Raw genomic sequence first — 21266 nt, forward strand, 5'->3', positions numbered from 1 at the left:
CCTAAAAAGTATCTAAAACTCAATGTTGTAGAAGTCATGTAAGACAAAATTCTGGCACATTTGTGATAGTAAATCTGGGCCTATGTGTATTTCTATCTCTAAGGCATCATTGCAGCATAAAAACAACAATGACATGTTAAAAGACAAATCGTTTATTATAATAGGGATATTCCCATCAGAGACATGTTTGGCATATCTACAACATATACTATACTAAATGTTTGAAAGATGCATTTCTCCCCTCTGGGACTTTCACTTATATATAAAATGAGGGGAGGATATTTAGGGTCCAGTCTGGCCATAGTACCATAGACTCGGGTACTATTACATCCACCTGGCCCTGCATTACATCTCCCATGCTTGCTGTGGGCAACACTATATTATATCTTTACATAAATATGTAAATTGACTCTTTAAAAACAAAGGTTATAAGTTATTGTTTTTACAGACCTCACAGAAACCATAAGGTCACTATTTGGGGTTAAAGAAAGAAAACCTTTTATTATAAAGTTTAAAGGCACTGCAGCAAAGTAGGGCACCACTGTTAAGTTTCAATGTGATAGGTGCAAGCTCCAGGGGTTGGACCCAACTACGAATTACCAATCCACATGAAGAAGACAGCAGGATGTAAATCCAAATGAAACTGTCATTTATTAATCCAGTGTGAACAGCAACATTTCAATCTTTGAATAGGAGCACATCATATGAATGGGGCCTTTTGTCATCTTCTAGGACAGTGATGGCGAACCCTCTGTGGGCACGTGGCCATAGTTCGCCATCTGACCAAATCTGGCGATTACTTGCTTAAACGGTCACCGGCTCATGCAGCAGCTCGGCCAGGCTTCCCATGGTGGCTCTGCCCGGCATCACGCGGCATCATGCACAGCATTTAAAAGCCCTGCGGTGGAAGCCGCCTCCCGTACAGTGTGCCAGGCTGTGGCTTTCTCCCAGCAGTGCTTAGCGCTGGCAAGAAGTCACTTCCTCCCAGCGCTCTATGGTCCAGCAGGAGCCGCATGGGAGGAAGTAACAGAGTGCAGGCCAGGTACATGAAATTAAGATTATTCCTCCCTATTTCATATTCAAATATTTAATAATGACAAGGAGAGGATTAGTTGTATGAAGGGAATGGGTTGTATGAGGGGGAACATAGGTTGTGTGAGGGGGGACATAAGTTGTGTGAGGGGGAACAGGGGCTGTATGAGGGGGAACATAGGCTGTATGAGGGGGGGACATAGGTTGTATGAGGGGGGACATAGGTTGTATTAGGGGGAACATAGGCTGTATGAGGGGGGACCGGGGCTGTATGAGGGGAAACATATACTTTCTGAGGGGGACATAGGTTGTATGAGGGGGGGACATAGGTTGTATGAGGGGGGACATAGGTTGTATGAGGGGGGACAGGGGCTGTATGAGGGGGAACATAGGCTGTATGAGGGGGAACATAGGCTGTATGAGGGGGGACATAGGTTGTATGAGGGGGGACATAGGTTGTATTAGGGGGAACATAGGCTGTATGAGGGGGGACCGGGGCTGTATGAGGGGAAACATATACTTTCTGAGGGGGACATAGGTTGTATGAGGGGGGACAGGGGCTGTATGAGGGGAAACATATACTTTCTGAGGGGGGACATAGGTTGTATGAGGGGGGACATAGGTTGTATGAGGGGGGGGACAGGGGCTGTATGAGGGGAAACATACTTTCTGGGGGGGGGACATAGGTTGTATGAGGGGGGACAGGGGCTGTATGAGGGGAAACATATGCTTTCTGAGGGGGGACATAGGTTGTATGAGGGGGGACATAGGTTGTATGAGGGGGAACATAGGTTGTATGAGGGGGGGCAGGGGCTGTATGAGGGGGAACATAGGTTGTATGAGGGGGGACAGGGGCTGTATGAGGGGGAACATAGGTTGTATGAGGGGGACAGGGGCTGTATGAGGGGGGACATAGGTTGTATGAGGGGGGACAGGGACTGTATGAGGGGGAACATAGGCTGTATGAGGGAGGACAGGGGCTGTATGAGGGGGAACAGGGGCTGTATGAGGGGGAACATAGGTTGTATGAGGGGGAACAGGGTCTGTATGAGGGGGGACAGGGACTGTATGAGGGGGAACATAGGCTGTATGAGGGGGGACAGAGGCTGTATGAGAAGGGGAGAGGGGTAGTAAGAGGGGAACATGGGCTACATGAGGGGAAACATGGGCTACATGAATTTCGTATAGCAGTACCCCTCATATAGCTGGTGCCTCTCCTATAGTCTATATTCCCCATCATATGACTGTGTCCTCCCCCTCCTTCTCCAAAGGTAAGAAGAAGAGAGGAGGGGGGGGGGGGGGGGTAACTGTTAAAAATAAATAAATGAGCATTTCAAAATTTATTAAAAATAAATAACCTGCAGCACCCCTACCCCCCCTCCCCACTCACACAGCACCTACCCCACACAGCACCCCATCCCCCCACACACACAGCACCTACCCCACACAGCACCCCATCGCCCCCACATACACAGCACCTACCCCACACAGCACCCCATCCCCCCACACACACAGCACCTACCCCACACAGCACCCCATCCCCCCCCACACACACAGCACCTACCCCACACAGCACCCCATCCCCCCCCACACACACAGCACCTACCCCACACAGCAACCCACCCCCCCACACACACACAGCACCTACCCCACACAGCACCCCATCCCCCCCCACACACACAGCACCTAGCCCACACAGCAACCCATCCCCCCAAACACACACAGCACCTACCCCACACAGCAACCCATCCCCCCACACACACACAGCACCTACCCCAAACAGCACCCCATCCCCCCAAACACACACAGCACCTACCCCACACAGCAACCCATCCCCCCCACACACACAGCACCCCATCCCCCCCACACACACAGCACCTACCCCACACAGCACCCCATCCCCCCACACACATACAGCAACCCATCCCCCCACACACACACAGACCCTACCCCACACAGCACCCCATCCCCCCACACACACAGCACCTACCCCACACAGCACCCCATCCCCCCCCCCACACACACAGCACCCCATCCCCACACACACACACACACACACACAGCACCTACCCCACACAGCACCCCATCCCCCCACACACCTACATAAACGCAGCAGACCCTCATACAGAACCCCTCAAACACACAACACAGTTGTGTTCTTCTTTTAAAACTAAAGATGTTAATTCGTTATGACAACTGTATGAATTGTTTTTTCTAAACTTAAACCTCAGTATTCTGATTTAATTGCTGTGCTGGCACTTTGAGGGGAAAAAAGTTGGCGTGCATTACGGTTTGGGCACTCGGGCTCAAAAAGGTTCGCCATCACTGTTCTAGGAGAAGGACAATATATAGGGCTACTTGTATTTATGGACAAGGTTGATCCAGGTATCTGTACAGTTGCCAGTAGGGATCAGGATATTTCCACTTTATGGCAAATAGTTTCATGCTATTCAGGTGTACTTATGGAGCTAAAGTCAATGTTTACATGTTAAGTTTATGCATAATTGTCTTTCACAGACAGCATTACATGATACTACTGCCTGGATGAGGCATTGCTTGTATCATAGGCAGCTACCTATAAAGGCAATGTAGGCAATAATGTTATATGTAACAGCACTTCACTCTTACAACAGGTATACACAGATAGATATATTGTATTTGTGAACGCTAAGGATGGGGTCAAGCCAATGAATGGGAGGTATATCACAAAATAAACATTTATGCCTCAGAATCTTCAATCTATCCCAGACTGATTACCGGCGACTACAGAGCGGGCGGCGTGTGACGTCACGCCCCTGCCCCCGTGTGACTTCACCCTCCGCCCCTCAATGCAAACCTACGGGAGGGGGCGTGACAGCTATCGTGCCCCCTCCTGTAGGCTTGCATTGAGGGGAGGAGCATGACATCACATGGGGGCGGGGGCAGGACATCACACGCTCCGGGGACTGATTACAAACGGGGTGCCACGTGCAAGACTCCCGCGATCAGGCATCTTATCCCCTATCCTTTGGATAGGGGATAAGATGTCTAAGCACCGGAGTACCCCTTTAAAGTTTTTTTTTTTTGCAGCCTTCAAACCCATTATGCAGAGTTAAAAAAAAACAGTGCAATATGCTTCAATTACCTTAGTGCGCTGCTTTGTCCCGATTTCACGCACAGGGCCCATACCCGGAAGTACTGTATTACGAAGCTTTTTATTTTAAAGGGGTTATCCAGCATAAGGTGATTTTAGTATGTACCTGGCAGACAGTAATGGACATGCTTAGGAAGGATCTGCGCTTGTCTTGGGGCTAAATGGCTATGTTGTGGCTTTTTGTGAACAAGTATTCCCTGTTTGACTTTTTATTTTTTGACTACAAATCCTACACTTCCATTTTCCTCCCTCCCACATATCAGCCACCCCACCCATTGAAGCATAGATGAGCTGCATCCATTTAAAAGACCTATGGTTTTCAATCAGGGTGCCTACAGCTGTTGCATTAGTTGCAGATTGATCTCTCTCCCACCAAGCGATTTCTCCACCCATTGAAGCAGACAGGCTCCCTGTCATCAGCTGACTAGTGAGTCAGGTCTCGGCCGCATTGCAATCTGGGAAAAATCTGAGAGGACAGTAATTTTGTATGCTGATAAAAATAAATATTGGAGTGAAAATCACAGAAGAATTGCGAGAAAACCGTCACACACAAGTACAGACACTATATTATCAACTACACTAACTTTATAGCCCCTGTAGCATAGTCACATAAAAAAAAATATACTGGAATACCCCTTTAATGTTGTCTCTGACCTTTTTCAGCATTCCATACAGCTGGAGACAATTTGTCATAAGTCACATGGTCTACTTAGGGTGTGGCAATCCTGCAGTGGGTGAGTGGATAGCAGAGTGGAAGGAGTAATGCTATCCACCCACCCACTGCTGCATAGCCATGCCACCTGGAGATCATGTGACTTATTACTTACTGTCTCTGGCTAAATGGAAGGATGGGAAAGGTCGGAGACAACAGTTAAATAGAAAGATTTGCCATACAGCACTCCCGAGTGTGGGTCTTATGCATGAAACAGGACAAAGCGCAGCATGGAGGTAATAGAAGCAAATTACACTGTATAGTAACTTGGTATCATGGGCACATAGGCTGAAGAGAAAGCATAAACCTTATAAAAAAAAAACATTTAACATGTCGGTTTGCAAAAGAGAAGTGCTCTTTAAAGGGTTACTCCCAAATACATCTTATCCCCTATCCAAAGCATAGGGGATAAGATGTCTGATCGCAGGAGTCCTGCCGCTGGGGACACCCACAATCTGTCATTTAGCACCCACCTTTGCAAGCTCCCGCAGCGCTGGAGGCTCCGAGTGTGCAGCATGACGACCACGGGGCCAGATTATCGTGATCTCACGACTCCACCCCTTTGTGATAATGGGGTATGTGGTGCAGGGCAGATGTTGTTACTGTAGGGGCAGATGGTATTAACCCCTTGTGTTTGTGATGCCAGGACGTGGTTTAGCCTTAACCACCCGAGGGTATGCCGCTGGATCCTGGGCTATGCATGGGGGCTAGGCATCGGTATACAACCGTAATGGCTAACAGTAGTCTGGATACCCCAGGATGGGTGGTTCTGTCAGTAGCCGTTTGAGAGCTCTGAACACTGTCTCTTGCTCTTTGGCCCATTCAACAGGTAGTCTTCCATTGTAGGTCTCCTTCGGTGTACCCCGTAAGAGAGCTGTGAGGGGTTCTGCAATCTGGGCAAAGTGGGGAATGAATCGGTGGTAGTAGCCGGCAAATCCGAGGAAGCTCCTGACATCTTTCACCGTGCACCTGAGGTTTAAGCAAGTGTCACTTTTAAGGCTTGATCTTCAGCCCATGCTTGAGCAGGACTTGGAAGACATCTGATAGATGACTGAGATGTTCCTGGTAGGACTTGGAATACACAATGACATTGTCAAGGTACAATAGGACACTGAAAATTTAGATGGCCCAGGCACCTTTCCATCAGGTGCTGGAATGTAGCAGGAGCATTACATAGCCAAAATGGTATACTTTTAAACTCAAACAGTCCCATGGGAGTCACAAAGGGGGTCTTCTCCCGGTCTTCCATGGCCATGGGCACTTGCCAATAACTCCTGGTTAAGTCCAGGATGGAGAAATAAGCAGCAGACCCGTGGGCTGTGAGTGACTCCTCGATTCTTGGCAGAGGATAATCATCCTTATGTGTGACGTTGTTCAGTTTCCTGTAGTCGACACAAAAGCGGATGGTTCCTTTTTGGATTCTTGGATAACATCTGCCTCTTTCATGTCGACAGTATGATACATTCCTGGCGCGACCGGGCGGTGTCTTTCCTTGATAGGTGGACTGTCGCCTGTGAGGATTCGGTCTTTGATCATGGACGTGTGCCCGAAATCTGTGGGGTGTTTACTAAAAGCTTCATGGTACCTTTTGGTTAATGATTCCTTTGACTTGTTCCCTTGGGGGGGGGGGGGGGTAGTGGAGTTGTGCCCACCAGAGCTCGGAGGACTCGTACTGGATCCTTCAGCCACTTGGGCAGCACACTGTCGGGCCACCATACGTTCCGTTTAGATGTCCTTCGACTCCATGAGATACAACTGGGCTACTGGGGTGTATTTTTGTAGCACAGTAGCAACTTCAGACAAGTTGACTAACCGGACTGGAACTCTCCCGTTGGTAACAGTGACAAGGCTCCTTGCAGTTCGGACAAGAGGGTGGTCTTCTAGTTGCAGAGGCTCCAGCAGGGCTTGATAGTCTCTATTCTTGACTTTGAGACTTGCACGACACCAGATGATAGTCTCTGTGTTAGATTGCAAGGTCACTGACCGGATGTCTTGTACTCGTACTCCGCAGATTTCCCTTTGCTTGTTGGCAAACTTCCGCTCCGCTTGTAGAACCTTCAAGTGGTGCTGCGCAGCCCGCTGGCCTGAAGGGGACATGTGGGGAAGAGAGGCATGCAAAGCATCTACTATCTCCACAAAACAATTTTTCATAATATAAACAATATAAACTCAGCAGACCCCTAATCTGTCACATTAGCTACAATCACTCCCTGCCCACTAAGTACATGCTCTCCCAACTGAATGTTTGGCTCCCAGTATCCATGTCTGTCGACTGGTTGCCCATTACCCCAACTACTGAGAAGTTAACACCCTCCGGTTCACACAATAAAGTAGCATCCCAATGCTGATAGAAAACTTTTTTAGTTATAGTAGACACTTGTGACCCTGTATCTATCAACGCCTCCAATGGTACACCTTCTACAATAATTTTTATATAGGGGCAGGAGGCAACATAAAGTGAGAGTCTTGACTTAGGTCGTTCTGGGATTGGACCTGACGACTGTTTTGCTGAGGGCTGGTCCGCGACAGTGATCCGTTTAAATCCCAACACTGCATTTTCCAATGTCTGGATTTGTTGCAGTGGGTACAAAAGGGGCTTTGAGTACCTGGGGGCCTACTAGGTGGAGGGTTGCGGGGGTTGAAATTGCAGGAGCAAGGGTAGGTTTTCTATGCAGGGGCAGTTCAGTCAGGTGGAGCAGACAGGGTGGTAAGATCCTTCACAGCTTTAGTCAACAGTCCTAACACTCTGTAAATCCGAGGCGGCGGTGAGTGACAAAACCGATGACACTGGGCGGGGACTGGTGATGGTGGTAGAAGAGGTCTAGTCTAGTGGTTCTTGGACAGGTGGACAAGCTCCTTCTAACTCAGTCCAGGACTCAATCATTTGGATAGCCAGTCTCTTGAAAGCGGGGAATTACATATTGGGGTTTTGGACTGCTAACATTCTCAGCTGGGCTTTGTCCCACTTATTAAGAGCCTCATCAACAAATCTGTCTAGTAACACTTTATCGCCCTACTTGGGAGTTATACCATCTAGTTTTTGGACAGTCTCTAGAGCATTCTGTAGGGCTACAGCATATGCTCTCAAGGTCTCACCTGGCTTTTGTCGCCTTTCTTACAGCCGGAGACGTACCTCTGAGGGAGAATGTTGTGACTCAAATACCTGATACAGTCTTTCAAAGATCTGCTCTACAGTTGCCTTCTTGGAGGCTGGCCAGGTGCGAACTACCTCCAACGCTGGTCCTTGTAGTTGTCCTGTGAGCATTTGCACCTGTTGATTAGGAGGGAAAGTGTAAAAGACGAACAAACTCTGGATCCTTTCCTTGAAATCCCTCAGGGTAAAGGGGTCTCCACTGAAGGTAGGGAGGACAGGGTTTCCCATGAATACCCTGCAAACACTGGAACACCAGGGTTGTTGATGTGTACTTCAGGCAAAACTGGCAACATTCCGGCAGCTACACTACTGATGTCAACTGATGCACTTCTGGCATCAGTTGTGTCATCAGTTGTTGCTAGTTTCGCCTAGATTCCAGGCACCCGATATATGTATATCTAACCTAACTTCTACAGGCATTGAAGAATTCCTGCAAGACAATAAGATAATTAAGTTTCTTAAAGGAATCATACATTTAAATAAAATGTAATATTTTGAACCTGTCCAAATGAGGCTTTGGGATGAAGTGGGGACATCCTGTTCTCATAAGTGTAGAAAAGTGTTTTCCTAACAATGGGGGAAATGTATCAATACTTCGGTCTTGTGTTTCTTTTTATCGTTTTTTTTATGCTTTTGTTTTGGCTGTCCTGGTCCAAATTCATCATATGGCGCACACCATTTGATGAATCTAGTGTATTTCTATAAAATGTGACTTTTAATATCATTTTCAATGTTCTTTTTTCTGTGTAAAAATGTTTGCGTACGACAAGGGCATCGTTCTGTATGGGTATGTAACGTCGCAATTGTGGCTTTTACCTCACAGTTCCATTTTCTACACCAACTTCTTGGTGGGAAAATACGCCAAACTTGCATGAGATGCACCCAAACTTTGTAGGTTTGTCACACATAATGAATTCATTACCACTGCAAAAAAATAAAATAAAAATAAATAAAAGATGAACACCTATCGTATTCAAGATGAAAAAACGACATAAATGGTTTGGTGCATGTTTGGTGCTCGCTGTCTGGGCATGCTGGGAGTTGTAGTTTTAGAACGGCTGGAGAGACACTAGGGATAATTCATCAAGGGTTTTTTCCCCATCTTTTTCTGTCTATATTTGGCACATATGTATTATATGTGCCAAATATAGACAGAAAAAGATGGGGAAAAAACCCTTGATGAATTATCCCTAGTGTCTCTCCAGCCGTTCTAAAACTACAACTCCCAGCATGCCCAGACAGCCGTTGACTGTCCGGGCATGCTGGGAGCTGTAGTTTTGCAACAGCTGGAGGCGTATTGTTTGGAAAACAATGGTGTAGAAGTCAGTGGCGGATCCAGGGGAGGGGCAACGGGGCAATTGTCCCCCGCCCCCTAGCATGGTGGAGCCGAAGTTGTAATCTCCCGCTCCACCAGTCACTAACCTTTCACACACGCTGTGAGTACACAGCGTGTGAGCTGCGGTGACGCGATCCACTGCAGGCCGGCGCGATGACGTCACATCATCAGGCCGGCGCCCAGAGATCCCTTCCCTGCGGCCCGCAAAATGTAAGTAAGAAGAGTATGCTCAGGGGATTAGGGGAACAGAATATATGCCGCTGTTAGGGGCACTATATCATACAGGAGGAGGGGAGGGGGATTTAAAAACTTGGGGGGCAGAGAAAAGGGAATATTTAATGTGAGGGGCTGCAGGGCAAAGCACAGGGGGCATTATATGTAAAGAGCACATGGCATGGGGCCCCCTGTGCTGTGCCCCTCACATATAATGCCCCCTGTTCTGTGCCCCTCACATATAATGCCCCCTGTGCTGTGCCCCACACATATAATGCCCCCTGTGCTGTGCCCCTCACATATAATGCCCCCTGTGCTGTGCCCCTCACATATAATGCCCCCTGTGCTGTGCCCCTCACATATAATGCTCCCTGTGCTGTGCCCCTCACATATAATGCTCCCTGTGCTTGGGCCCACACATATAATGCCCCCTGTGCTGTGCCCCTCACATATAATGCCCCCTGAGGGGACAGGACAGGGGGCATTATATGTGAGGGGCACAGCACAGGGGGGATTATATGTAAGGGCACATGATGGGGGGCATTATATGTGAGGGGCACATGACAGGAGCATTATATGTGAGGGGCACATGATGGGAGCATTATATGTGAAGGGTGCATGATGGGGGCATTATATGTGAGGGGCAAAGAACAGGGGCATTATATGTGAGGGGCAAAGAACGGGGGCATTATATTTAAAGGGCACAGTGCAGGGGGCATTATATGTTAGGGGCACATGACAGGAGCATTATATGTGAGGGGCACAGCACAGGGGGCATTATATGTGAGGGACGCATGATGGGGCATTATATGTGAGGGACGCATGATGGGGCATTATATGTGAGGGGCGCATGATGGGAGCATTATATGTAAGGGGCAAAGAACGGGGGCATTGTATGTAAAGGGCACAGTACAGGGGGCATTATATGTTAGGGGAACCGGACAGAGGGCATTATTGTTATGTGGGGGGAACAGGACGGGTCATAATTATTATATGTAGGGGCACAAGATGGGACATTATTACTATATGTGAAGGCACAGAGTGTTTTGCATTTCAGAAGTATAGTGTATATTATGAGGAATTTCTGGGGTGGTACGGTTTTTATGGGCCACAATACATTACGGTATTTTATTCAGAGGGTGTACTGCAGAGCAAGTTATATTCAGAGAGTGCAGTGTGTGGTAGTATTACATTTAGAGGGCGCAGTGTGTTGTAGTATTATATTCAGAGGGTACGTGTGTGGCGGTATTATATTCATAAGGTATAGTGTGTTGTATATTCAGGGGGTACAGTGTGTCAGAATTATATTCAGAGGGTGTGTGCCAGTATTATATTCAAAGAATACAGTGTTTGGCACTATTATAATAATTATTCTTTTCATATAGAGGATCAGAATGCGCTGACATAGAGGAGACATCTGGGCATCAAGTTCTGCAGAGAGAAGATTTAGCTGGAACAAATCCTGGCGGTATGTACCAGCTGAATTAGATAAGGAAAGACTATAGAGAAGACGTCACCTGTAGTCACTGATATCATTGTGTATTCTCCACACTATGGAGAAGACATCACCTGTAATCACTGTTATCATTGTGTATTCTCCTCACAATAGAAAAGATGTCACCTGTAATCACTGATATCATTGTGTATTCTCCTCACTATAGAGAAGATGTCACCTGTATTCACTGATATCATTGTGTATTGTCCTCACTATAGAGAAGATGTCACCTGTAATCACTGATATCATTGTGTATTCTCCTCACTATAGAGAAGACGTCACCTGTAATCACTGATATCATTGTGTATTGTCCTCACTATAGAGAAGATGTCACCTGTAATCACTGATATAATTGTGTATTCTCCTCACTGTAGAGAAGACGTCACCTGTAATCACTGATATCATTGTGTATTCTCCTCACTATAGAGAAGATGTCACCTGATATCATTGTGTATTGTCCTCACTATAGAGAAGATGTTACCTGCAATCACTGATATCATTGTGTATTCTCCTCACTATAGAGAAGATGTCACCTGTAGTCACTGATATTATTGTGTATTCTCACTATAGAGAAGACGTCACCTGTAATCACTGATATCATTGTGTATTCTCCTCACTATGTCCCATCAGAGCTTTAGTCACTTGTAAGTTCTGCAGTTATGAAGGATGAAACAACAACTCCCAGCATCCCCTTACCACTACTTAGGTCATACTGGGAGCTGTTGTTTTAAATGGTAAAAACTTCTTTAGCACTTGCCCATTCTGTGACAATTGGTATATTTGCTTATTATTCTGACATGTGAGCACAGCCTAAGAGTCTTAAACAAGGTTAGGACTGTATGATGCATTTAATAATATTGTAAGCAACATCTTATTTTCTGTCCGCCAACACAAAATACTCTAATGGTGCCCCTCCCGAGAGTAGACTCTCGATCCGCCCCTGGTAGAAGTTAATCTAGTGTTGATATACTTTGGTGTGTTAGGCTATGTTCACACTATGTTCGCACAAACTGCGGGGTGCCAGCATAATATGCCAGCACTAGGACAGCACAGGAATGCACCGTCTTATAGATGGCTATGCATTTCGTGCAGACACTGCACAAAGAATGAACTCCTAAGGAAGAGACTTCTCGAAACACGTGTAGAGGTGAGACAGGGTGCAGTAGGACTCCGGATGTCTCAATCAGGTAATAGATTGTGACTTTGCATATACAGCATTGCTATTGTATTGTTATACTATATTCAGCACATTGAGGACTGTTCTCCGCTTATCCTTGTGATGTCCCTGTCAGTGTTTTGTGGTTTATGATTTTAAGGGTGGGTAGCTTTTAAAGGGTAGGTCCTTGTTGGTATTTTGTATACATAGTGTGATTTTAAATAAAGCTTTTTTTGATTATGAATTGTCAGTTTTGTAGGTTTTTCTGTTTTTGACATTGTTGTAATCCTAGGTCTCCTAGGATATAATCCTTTTCTAAGATTAGTGCTAATCCATCTACCTAGGAGTATGTTTGTATCTGTACCCGTATTTACATGTACTTTGGATTTTTGTTCCCTCCTAGGCTAGTTTATGTTCACACATCAGAGTGTGCCCTCTAGCTAGGAGCCCATTTGGATTTAGTATTGATGCCCTTCCATGTTTGGAGTTAGGGTGTGTTTGTGTCTAGAGTGAATAGTGCTTTTGATGTCCTGACCTGTTAAGTGTTCTACTTCAGTCTATAGATATTTCTGTGTGTTGCTGTTTAGCATTTCTGTTGTGTATTTTGACCTTAGTCCTGTTTGTTGGTTATTGCATTAACCTTCTGTGTTCCTGACTTGTTCCCCAACATGTACTGTTCCATTTGTTTTGTTTGACTTGACACCCCCAGCACTTTAGCGCAGTGTAGGGATTGTCTTTGTGGTTGTCAGTCCATCGCACAGGGTGGATGGGCAATAGGAAGGGACAGTTAGGGCACACTAACTCCCTGCCCCCCGATCATGACAGTGACCTTCTGCTATAGGGTATAGTTGCCATGGAGCGAGGAACAGTTACCAGCTATAATATCTGGTAACTCCTACTGTCAACAGGTATAAAAGAGCCCAGGGTGTGCCAAGAAAACAATCCCCACACCATCATGCCAGTGTGACACCTGAGAGGAAGGGTTCATTAATTCATGCTGCTTGTGCCAAATTCTAACCCTCTGTAGGCATGATGTGATGTGGACCAGGCAGTGTTTTTCCTCTGCTCAGTGATCCATTACTGTGCCCTTTTTTTTCTTGAATCTTGCCTTTTTGTTTCCCTTTGGAGGGGCTAATGGGCTCCTGATATCGAGCATCGATTTTGGCCCTTATTTACTGCGCCTACACAAAGCTTGATCAGTCGTGTGGTCCTGAACTTCATCGTTGTTAGCCGCACATCCCCCGTTTACACAGGCATTTTCTTATTGAATTATCGCTGATAACTTTTGTCGATGAATTGATACTCTATAACTTTTGGAGATGAATTGTTTACATCTACAGGATACCCGTTTACCATTCTCAGACGATTCTCCACACTGTTGCTTGTAAACCCCACAAGGCTAGCAGTTTTTGAGGTATTGGTTCAGGTCTTGCACTAATGACCCATTACGGTCATTAAAAAACTTACACATCTTTTTTACAGTTTCATAATATGCCCCTCCTTCCCTAAGATGTATAGTCTGTCTGACAAATTAGGGAATCAGTCAAATGGGCGTGAACAGAATTTAAATAATGTAAATGAATACTGTGTGATGGGTGGGATTATACAGTTTGGGGGTATGAATGTTTTCCATTAAGGGGTATGTATGCCTAATTACCCCCCCCCCCCTTTATATATATATATATATATATACATACATACATACATACACCCTCCTCCTTTACCATGTTCATTTTCTTTATGTATATAAAAATTTCTATCATTCTCCCAAGCTATACATGTTAAGGTCCTTTAAATGGGTATTCCAGGAAAAAACTTTTTTATATATATCAACTGGCTCCAGAAAGTTAAACAGATTTGTAAATGACTTCTATTAAAAAATCTTAATCCTTAGAGTACTTATGAGCTTCTGAAGTTAAGGTTGTTCTTTTCTGTCTAAATCCTCTCTGATGACACCTGCCTTGGGAAACGCCCAGTTTAGAAGAGGTTTGCTATGGGCATTTGTTTCTAAACTGGGTGTTTCCCGAGAAAGGTGTCATCAGAAAGGATTTAGACAGAAAAGAACAACCTTAACTTCAGAAGCTCATAAGTACTGAAAAGATTAAGATTTTTTAATAGAAGTAATTTACAAATCTGTTTAACTTTCTGGAGCCAGTTGATATATAAAAAAATGTTTTTTTTTCCTGGAATACCCCTTTAACCTTTCCTGGAAAGTTTTATCCTGCAATCCATGTACTTGTTTAGTAGCTGTTCTCTGAACTCTCTCTAAAATATCTATATCCTTCTGGAGATACGGTCACAATACTCCAAGTGAGGTCTCACCAGCGTTCTGTACAGCGGCATGAGCACTTCTCTCTTTCTACTGCTTATACCTCTCCCTATACATCCAAGCATTCTGCTAGCATTTCCTGCTGCTCTATTACATTGTCTTCCTACCATTAAGTATTCTGAAATAATTACTCCTAAATCCCTCTCCTCAGATACTGAGGTCAGGACTGTGTCAAATATTCTATATTCTGCTCTTAGGTTTCTATGCCCCAGGTGCATCATCTTGCACTTTTCCACATTAAATTTCAGTTTTCAGAGTTCTGACCTTTCTACTAGTTTACCCAAATTCTTTTCCATTTGGCATATCCCTCCAGGATCATTAACCCTGTTACAAATGTTTTTGTCATTAACAAAAAGACATACCTTACCATCGAGACATCCTGCAATATCACTGATAAAGATATTACACAAAATTGGTCCCAGTACAGATCCCTGAGGTACCCCACTGATGACAAGACCTTGCTCTGAATATACTCCATTGACTACAACCCTCTGTTGTCCATCACTCAGCCACTGCCTAATCCACATAACTCAAGAATGGAAGGGTATATCAAGAAACTGTAAAAAAGATGTGTGGTCAGGGCACCCCAATCTATTTAATGACAATGCAATCTATTTTTGGGGTTGGTCACATGTTCTCTTTTATTCAGGCATAGGAGCACTTGTGAGATGAGACACTGATGTCCAATAAGAACGTTTGAGTCACAATCAACATTTGTATTAATCCCAAAGGAGTTTGATGGGTCATCCACACCAACCTCATCATACAATGTCTTCATACGCCCCACTTTGTATACAGGGGCACAGTTATACAGGTGCAGGAAGAAGTCTCCTCTAAAACTGTCCCCACAATGCTGAAAACAAACAGTTGTCTAGACAGTTGAATAACATATTATAGTGTGCTGTAGCAAGAAGAAGAAAAAAATTATGTAAATGGAAATAAGGGGCCTAGCTCTAACTAAGAAAAAGTATACCATTATTCTTCCTCCTTCATTACGCTTTTGGATAGGCAATGTTTTTGGGTCCTTTCTTTTCCATTTTGTGGCATGGCTGTGTACCTGATTTTATGCCCCTGAACTCAATTATAAGAAGGGGTGTCAACATACTTTTGCCCAAACAGAAGGGAATTTATCCTTTTGAGCCAATTGTGAACAATTTCTCATTTTTGCGACACGATGTTTGTTGAATTTGCATTTTTTTTTTTCATGCCAAGAGTTTCTAAAAGGTTGCATGTAATAAATGTGGCTTAAAACTGACTACACTTAACTATTCCCCTTTGATACTAAAGACGTGCTCCTTTTGTGGATTAGGTGTGAAAGGTTACTAAAACACAGAGAATTTGCTAATTTATGAGCAACATGAGGTATGTACAAAAATGTGTGAGTTTTTTCAGCCAGAAAACTAGCATGCAAACCTTGATAAATTCCCCCCATAGTGTATATAGGCAGATAGATAATAGCTACAGATATATACAGTGATGCAAGTATTCAATGTATTTTAACTGTGGACTTTTGCAGTGTCTGTAAAATTCCCTTCTTAGAGCAGGAGCAAGCAAAAGTTAATGGGAAATTATTGGTGTTTTGGCTAGTGTTGCCACCTGCTGGTTATTTATGGTATAGTTTTATTTTTCATTTCCTTTTTTAAAAATCTTATTTCCATTCTTCTGGGTTTGAAACAAATAGTATAAAAAAAAGCATTTTGTCTAATAATTTATATTACAATGTTTCTTATATTTGCTTGTACTATTGATCTATGCATAGTTTGTTTAAATGACAGTGCCTATTTCAACTCTCAAAGTGTCCTTGAAACAAAGAACAGAGACATGTAAAAAGTTTTGATCATTAAAATGAGCAGAGAGAAGCGTGGCCGTGCGCTTCACTCCCCTGCTCCCTGTGATCTCTGTCCAGTTGCACTAGATGGGCTCCAGAGACTTGGAGTGGAGGTCTATTGTAACTGGATGAAGATTGCACCAAGCTGTGAAGCAAACAACTTATTCATATACCGTATATACTCGAGTATAAGCCGACCCGAGTATAAGCCGAGACCCCTAATTTCAACCCAAAATCCCAGGAAAAGTTATTGACTCGAGTATAAGCCTAGGGTGGGAAATACCTCATCCCCCCCTGTCATCATCCAGACCCGTCATTAACATCCTCATCATCATCCCCTTGTCATCATCCCACACATCCCCCCTTCATCATCCCCTTATCATCCCACACATCCCCCCCTTCATCATCCCCTTGTCATCATCCCACACATCCCCCCTTCATCATCCCCTTATCATCCCACACATCCCCCCTTCATCATCCCCTTGTAATCATCCCACACCCCCCCTTCATCATCCCCTTGTCATCATCCCCACACCCCCCCTTCATCATCCTCTTCTCATCATTCGCCCTCAGTGGTCTTCAACCTGCGGACCTCCAGAGGTTTCAAAACTACAACTCCCAGCAAGCCCGGGCAGCCATCGGCTGTCCGGACTTGCTGCGAGTTGTAGTTTTGAAACCTCCGGAGGTCCGCAGGTTGAAGACCACTGCGGCCTTCAACATCATCCAGCCCCCTCTCACTCCCTTTAGTTCTGAGTACTCACCTCCGCTCGGCGCTGGTCCGGTCCTGCAGGGCTGTCCGGTGAGGAGGTGGTCCGGTGGGATAGTGGTTCCGGGCTGCTATCTTCACCGGGGGCGCCTCTTCTCCGCGCTTCCGGCCCGGAATAGAGCCGTTGCCTTGACAACGACGCATCTGCGTCGTTGTCAAGGCAACGTGACTATTCTGAGGCCGGGCCCGAAGCGCTTAGAAGAGGCCTCCCCGGTGAAGATAGCAGCCCGGAACCACTATCCCACCGGACGACCTCCTCACCGGACAGCCCTGCAGGACCGGACCAGCGCCGAGCGGAGGTGAGTACTCAGAACTAAAGGGGGTGAGAGGGGGCTGGATGATGTTGAAGGCCGCAGTGGTCTTCAACCTGCGGACCTCCGGAGGTTTCAAAACTACAACTCCCAGCAAGCCCGGACAGCCGATGGCTGCCCTGGCTTGCTGGGAGTTGTAGTTTTGAAACCTCTGGAAGTCCGCAGGTTGAAGACCACTGCGGGTGGGGGAGTTCACTCGAGTATAAGCCGAGGGGGGTGTTTTCAGCACGAAAAATCGTGCTGAAAAACTCGGCTTATACTCGAGTATATACGGTAATTGGTGGGGGTCACTGAGACCCTGTCAGATCAAAACTTTAGATATGACATTCACGTGAGGCCAAAAGTTGCTTTTGAATGACAGAGACCCTTTAAATGAGTATTCCCATCTATTCTATTTATTCTCATCTATACCTAAAAAACATGGACCCCCCCCCCCCCCCAGGTCAATTCAACAAACTTGTGGTGGCTTGTGTGCTTTCCATTAATAGTCGTTTTACACGCTTTATGTAACTCAAATTCCATAAAAATTATTGGACCAGCACTATGAGCTATGCTGTTTTTATAACCCCTGAGTTCCAGAAACAGTGTAGCTGGATTGGGGGTCCTTTTTTTCGGTGCTGGTCCCAGGAAAGACCACACATCCAGAGGCGGCTCTCCTATAAGGCGAGTAAGGTGGCCGGGCCGCCTAAGGCCTCGCGTTCAAGGGGGCCTCGCAGCCTTACTTGCCCCCTCTGCAGAGTCGGATGGTCATGGACGTATTTAACTATAAGCGTGTCTTACAGACCTGCCTATAGTTAAATGCGGGTTGATCTGCTGTTTTGACAGAGCGAAGAGCCTTTGGCTCTTCGCCCTGTCAATCGCTCTTATGACTGGGCATTATGCAGGTCATCCTTATTGCTCTGGTGCATGAGTGACATCATCATGAGAAGACAGAAGAGGCCACGCAATGGACTATGCAAAAATAGGTGAGTATCTTTATTCATTTTTTGTTTTTTTTACTAGGAGGCTGCCATTACTACTTATACCACTTAAAAAGGGCTACTACTTTTACTACATAAAGAGGGTTGGGGCTGCAGCTTTTACTACCTAAAGGGGGCTCTTGCTACTTTTACTAACTAAAGGGGGAGTGCTCCTTTTATTACCTAAGGGGGCTCCTGCTATATTTACTATCTAAAGGTGGCTGCTGCTGCTTTTACTACCTAAAGGAGGCTGCTGCTGCTTTTACTACCTAAAGGAGACTGCTGCTGCTACTTTTAATACATAAAGGTGGCTGCTGCTACTTTTACTACCTAAAGGTGGTGGCTGCAACACCTTTTACTACATAAAGGGGGGCTGCTGCTGCGCCTTTTACTACCTAAAGGGGGCTGCTACTGCGCCTTTTACTACCTAAAGGGGGCTGCTACTGTTACTTTTCCTACCAAAAGATAGCTGCTGCTGCTACTACTGCCTAAAGAGGGCTGCTGCGGCTACCTCTACCTAAAGGGGGCTGCTTCTACCACTGCCTAAAGGGGCTGCTGCTGCTACTACTACCTAAAGTTGGTGGCTGCTGCTACCATTGCCTAAAGGGGATGGCTGCTGCTACTACTGCCTAATGGGGGCTGCTTCTGCTAATACTACCTAAAGGGGGCTGATACTTCTACCACTGCATAATGGGGGAAGCTACTACTACCACCGTAAGAGGGGTTGCTACTACCAATAGCTAAAGGGGCTGCTGCTACCTAAAGGGGACTACTACTACTACCTAAAGGGGGCTGCTATTACTACCTAAAAGGGGCTTCTACTACTATATGCAGGGGGCTGCAACTATATATGGGGGTTTCTACATACTGGGAGTAAGTCCTATTTATAGGGGAAAAAATGAAAAAAGACTGGGTTCGGCATTGTGAATGAAGTGCCGGAGGTAGTGTGAACTGCAGTCTTTTACCTGGAGACGCAACATGGCATTTTCACGGTGCTCAATCTAAGCAATCAACAAATGGAAAATCCTTAGAAGAAGAATCGAGGAGGCTAAATATAGCCATAAGATTTATTCCAGTCTGATCACAGATATAACATAGGCCGATGGGCCATTTCACATGCGCTTAATAATGACCTATCAATAGCCTATCATGTGAGCGTGAAACGGCTCGTCGGCCTATGCTGTATCTGTGACCAGACTGGAAAAAATCTTGGCTATATGTACGAGTGCCTCTTCGCTTCTTCTTTTAAGGATTTTCTATTTATAGGGGGCTGCTACTGCCTACATGGAGCAACTACCTACAGAGGGACCTACCTACCTTGGGCACCTGTGTAATGGGGGAAACAAAGTGTAGGGACCAGTCTATCTTCTTGAGTGATCTGACTACCTAATGGTGGACATCCTACCTACTCTTAGCCCAACCCATTTATCGACCCACCCTACTTTGTAGGACACCCAGGGGGTAATCATTACTGTAAAGAGCGCTAGAGGTGCTGGAAAAGCCTAAAATGTTTGTCTGGCAGGTCTTGTGTAGACGAGTTGTGGCAGGATATCATCATGACAGTGAAAGTGAACAACTCCTATTAAAGAAGACATCACCAGATATAACTGTATGTAATCACTTATATGGTTTGCAGAGCCTGTGTAGAGCTAGGGTTACACTGACTGTGTACAGAGGTTTTTATTCAGTGTCAGTGTGTTGGTATTATCTAGTCACTATGTGGTGGTAATGGTAGTGATCGGGGGGTGGCAGTATTATTTGTCCCTTGTATAGTGGTGTTGTTGGTGATACTGGTCTATGTGTAGTGGTGTTATTCAGTATCAATAAGGTGGTATTAGCCAGTCACTATATCATGTAATGTGTAGTCATGGTGTTTGTCCCTTGTATAGTGGTGATATTGGTCTCTGTATGGTGTTTCATATAATAACAGTATGATAGTATTAGTCACTGCAGTAGTAATATGTCATCCTGGTGTGGAGATACTATTTAATGTTTCTAAACCCCAGCCCTTTAGGGGACACCTCCCAATAGCAGACAGTTTTTATTCCCTGGCAGTGTCCAATAAGACAATATATTTGCACCCTCCAAATAGGGGACACACCCAATAGGGGACAAAACACACCCAGTAGGGGACACCCAGGCATTTGTGCCAATTTTGTACACAGGGCCACCATCAGGGGGGTACAGCCAATACCCCAATAAGGGGCCCGGGCTCCCAGGCACCCCCCTGCAGCAGCCTCAGCACAGAATCAGAAGACCACTGTTGAAACAGTGGTCTCCTGTTTTTGTCCGTCTGCTGGCCACATCATTCGCACTGCCCCCCCCCCGATCCCCCCATACCACTTTATTCCCCATGTTTAAATCATCCCCCCTTTATTACCCCCTGTGCCACATAATTTTTCCTTGATTTCATCCATGCCATTTCATTCCCCTTTATTACCCTGTGTGCAAATTCATCACCACCTCTCTACCACCACCCCCTGTGCCATTTTATCCCTCCTGTGCCAATTCTCCCCCCCCCTTTATCCCACCTGTGCCATTTCATCCCCCCTTGCCATTTCATTCTCCCTTTATACCTCTGTGCCACTTTATTCCCCCTGTGCCAATTTATCCCCCCTTACCCCTTGTGCTATATCACTTTTCTCCTTCCCTCCTCCCCCTGTTGTTCTTCTTACCTGGCCAGCAGGCTCAGGTGCAGGGGCTCTTAGCGGGTTTGTCATTCTCCTGACGTTCTCTGCACTGCACTAACAGAGCAGCAATGGCGGCTGCGGGCACTGAGAAGTGACATCAGGAGCTTCACTAGTCACTGCTGGCAGCGGCCGCTGCTCACAGCCTCTCAGTC

General features: G+C 45.8%; 1 protein-coding gene across 1 annotated transcript in view; it reads left to right on the plus strand.

Moving 5' to 3' along the window:
- The first annotated feature begins 311 nt into the window (after positions 1-311).
- SHISA3 (shisa family member 3) overlaps positions 312-21266 on the plus strand; it is a 147210-nt gene continuing 126255 nt past the window's right edge. The window contains exons 1-2 of the mRNA XM_056557238.1: positions 312-1042; positions 10966-11048. Coding sequence (XP_056413213.1) covers positions 1014-1042; positions 10966-11048 — 112 coding nt within the window. The 5' untranslated portion in view covers positions 312-1013. The remainder of the gene's footprint in view (positions 1043-10965; positions 11049-21266) is intronic.

This window comes from Hyla sarda, chromosome 1 (assembly GCF_029499605.1).
Source record: "Hyla sarda isolate aHylSar1 chromosome 1, aHylSar1.hap1, whole genome shotgun sequence".
Taxonomy (NCBI): Eukaryota; Metazoa; Chordata; class Amphibia; order Anura; family Hylidae; genus Hyla; species Hyla sarda.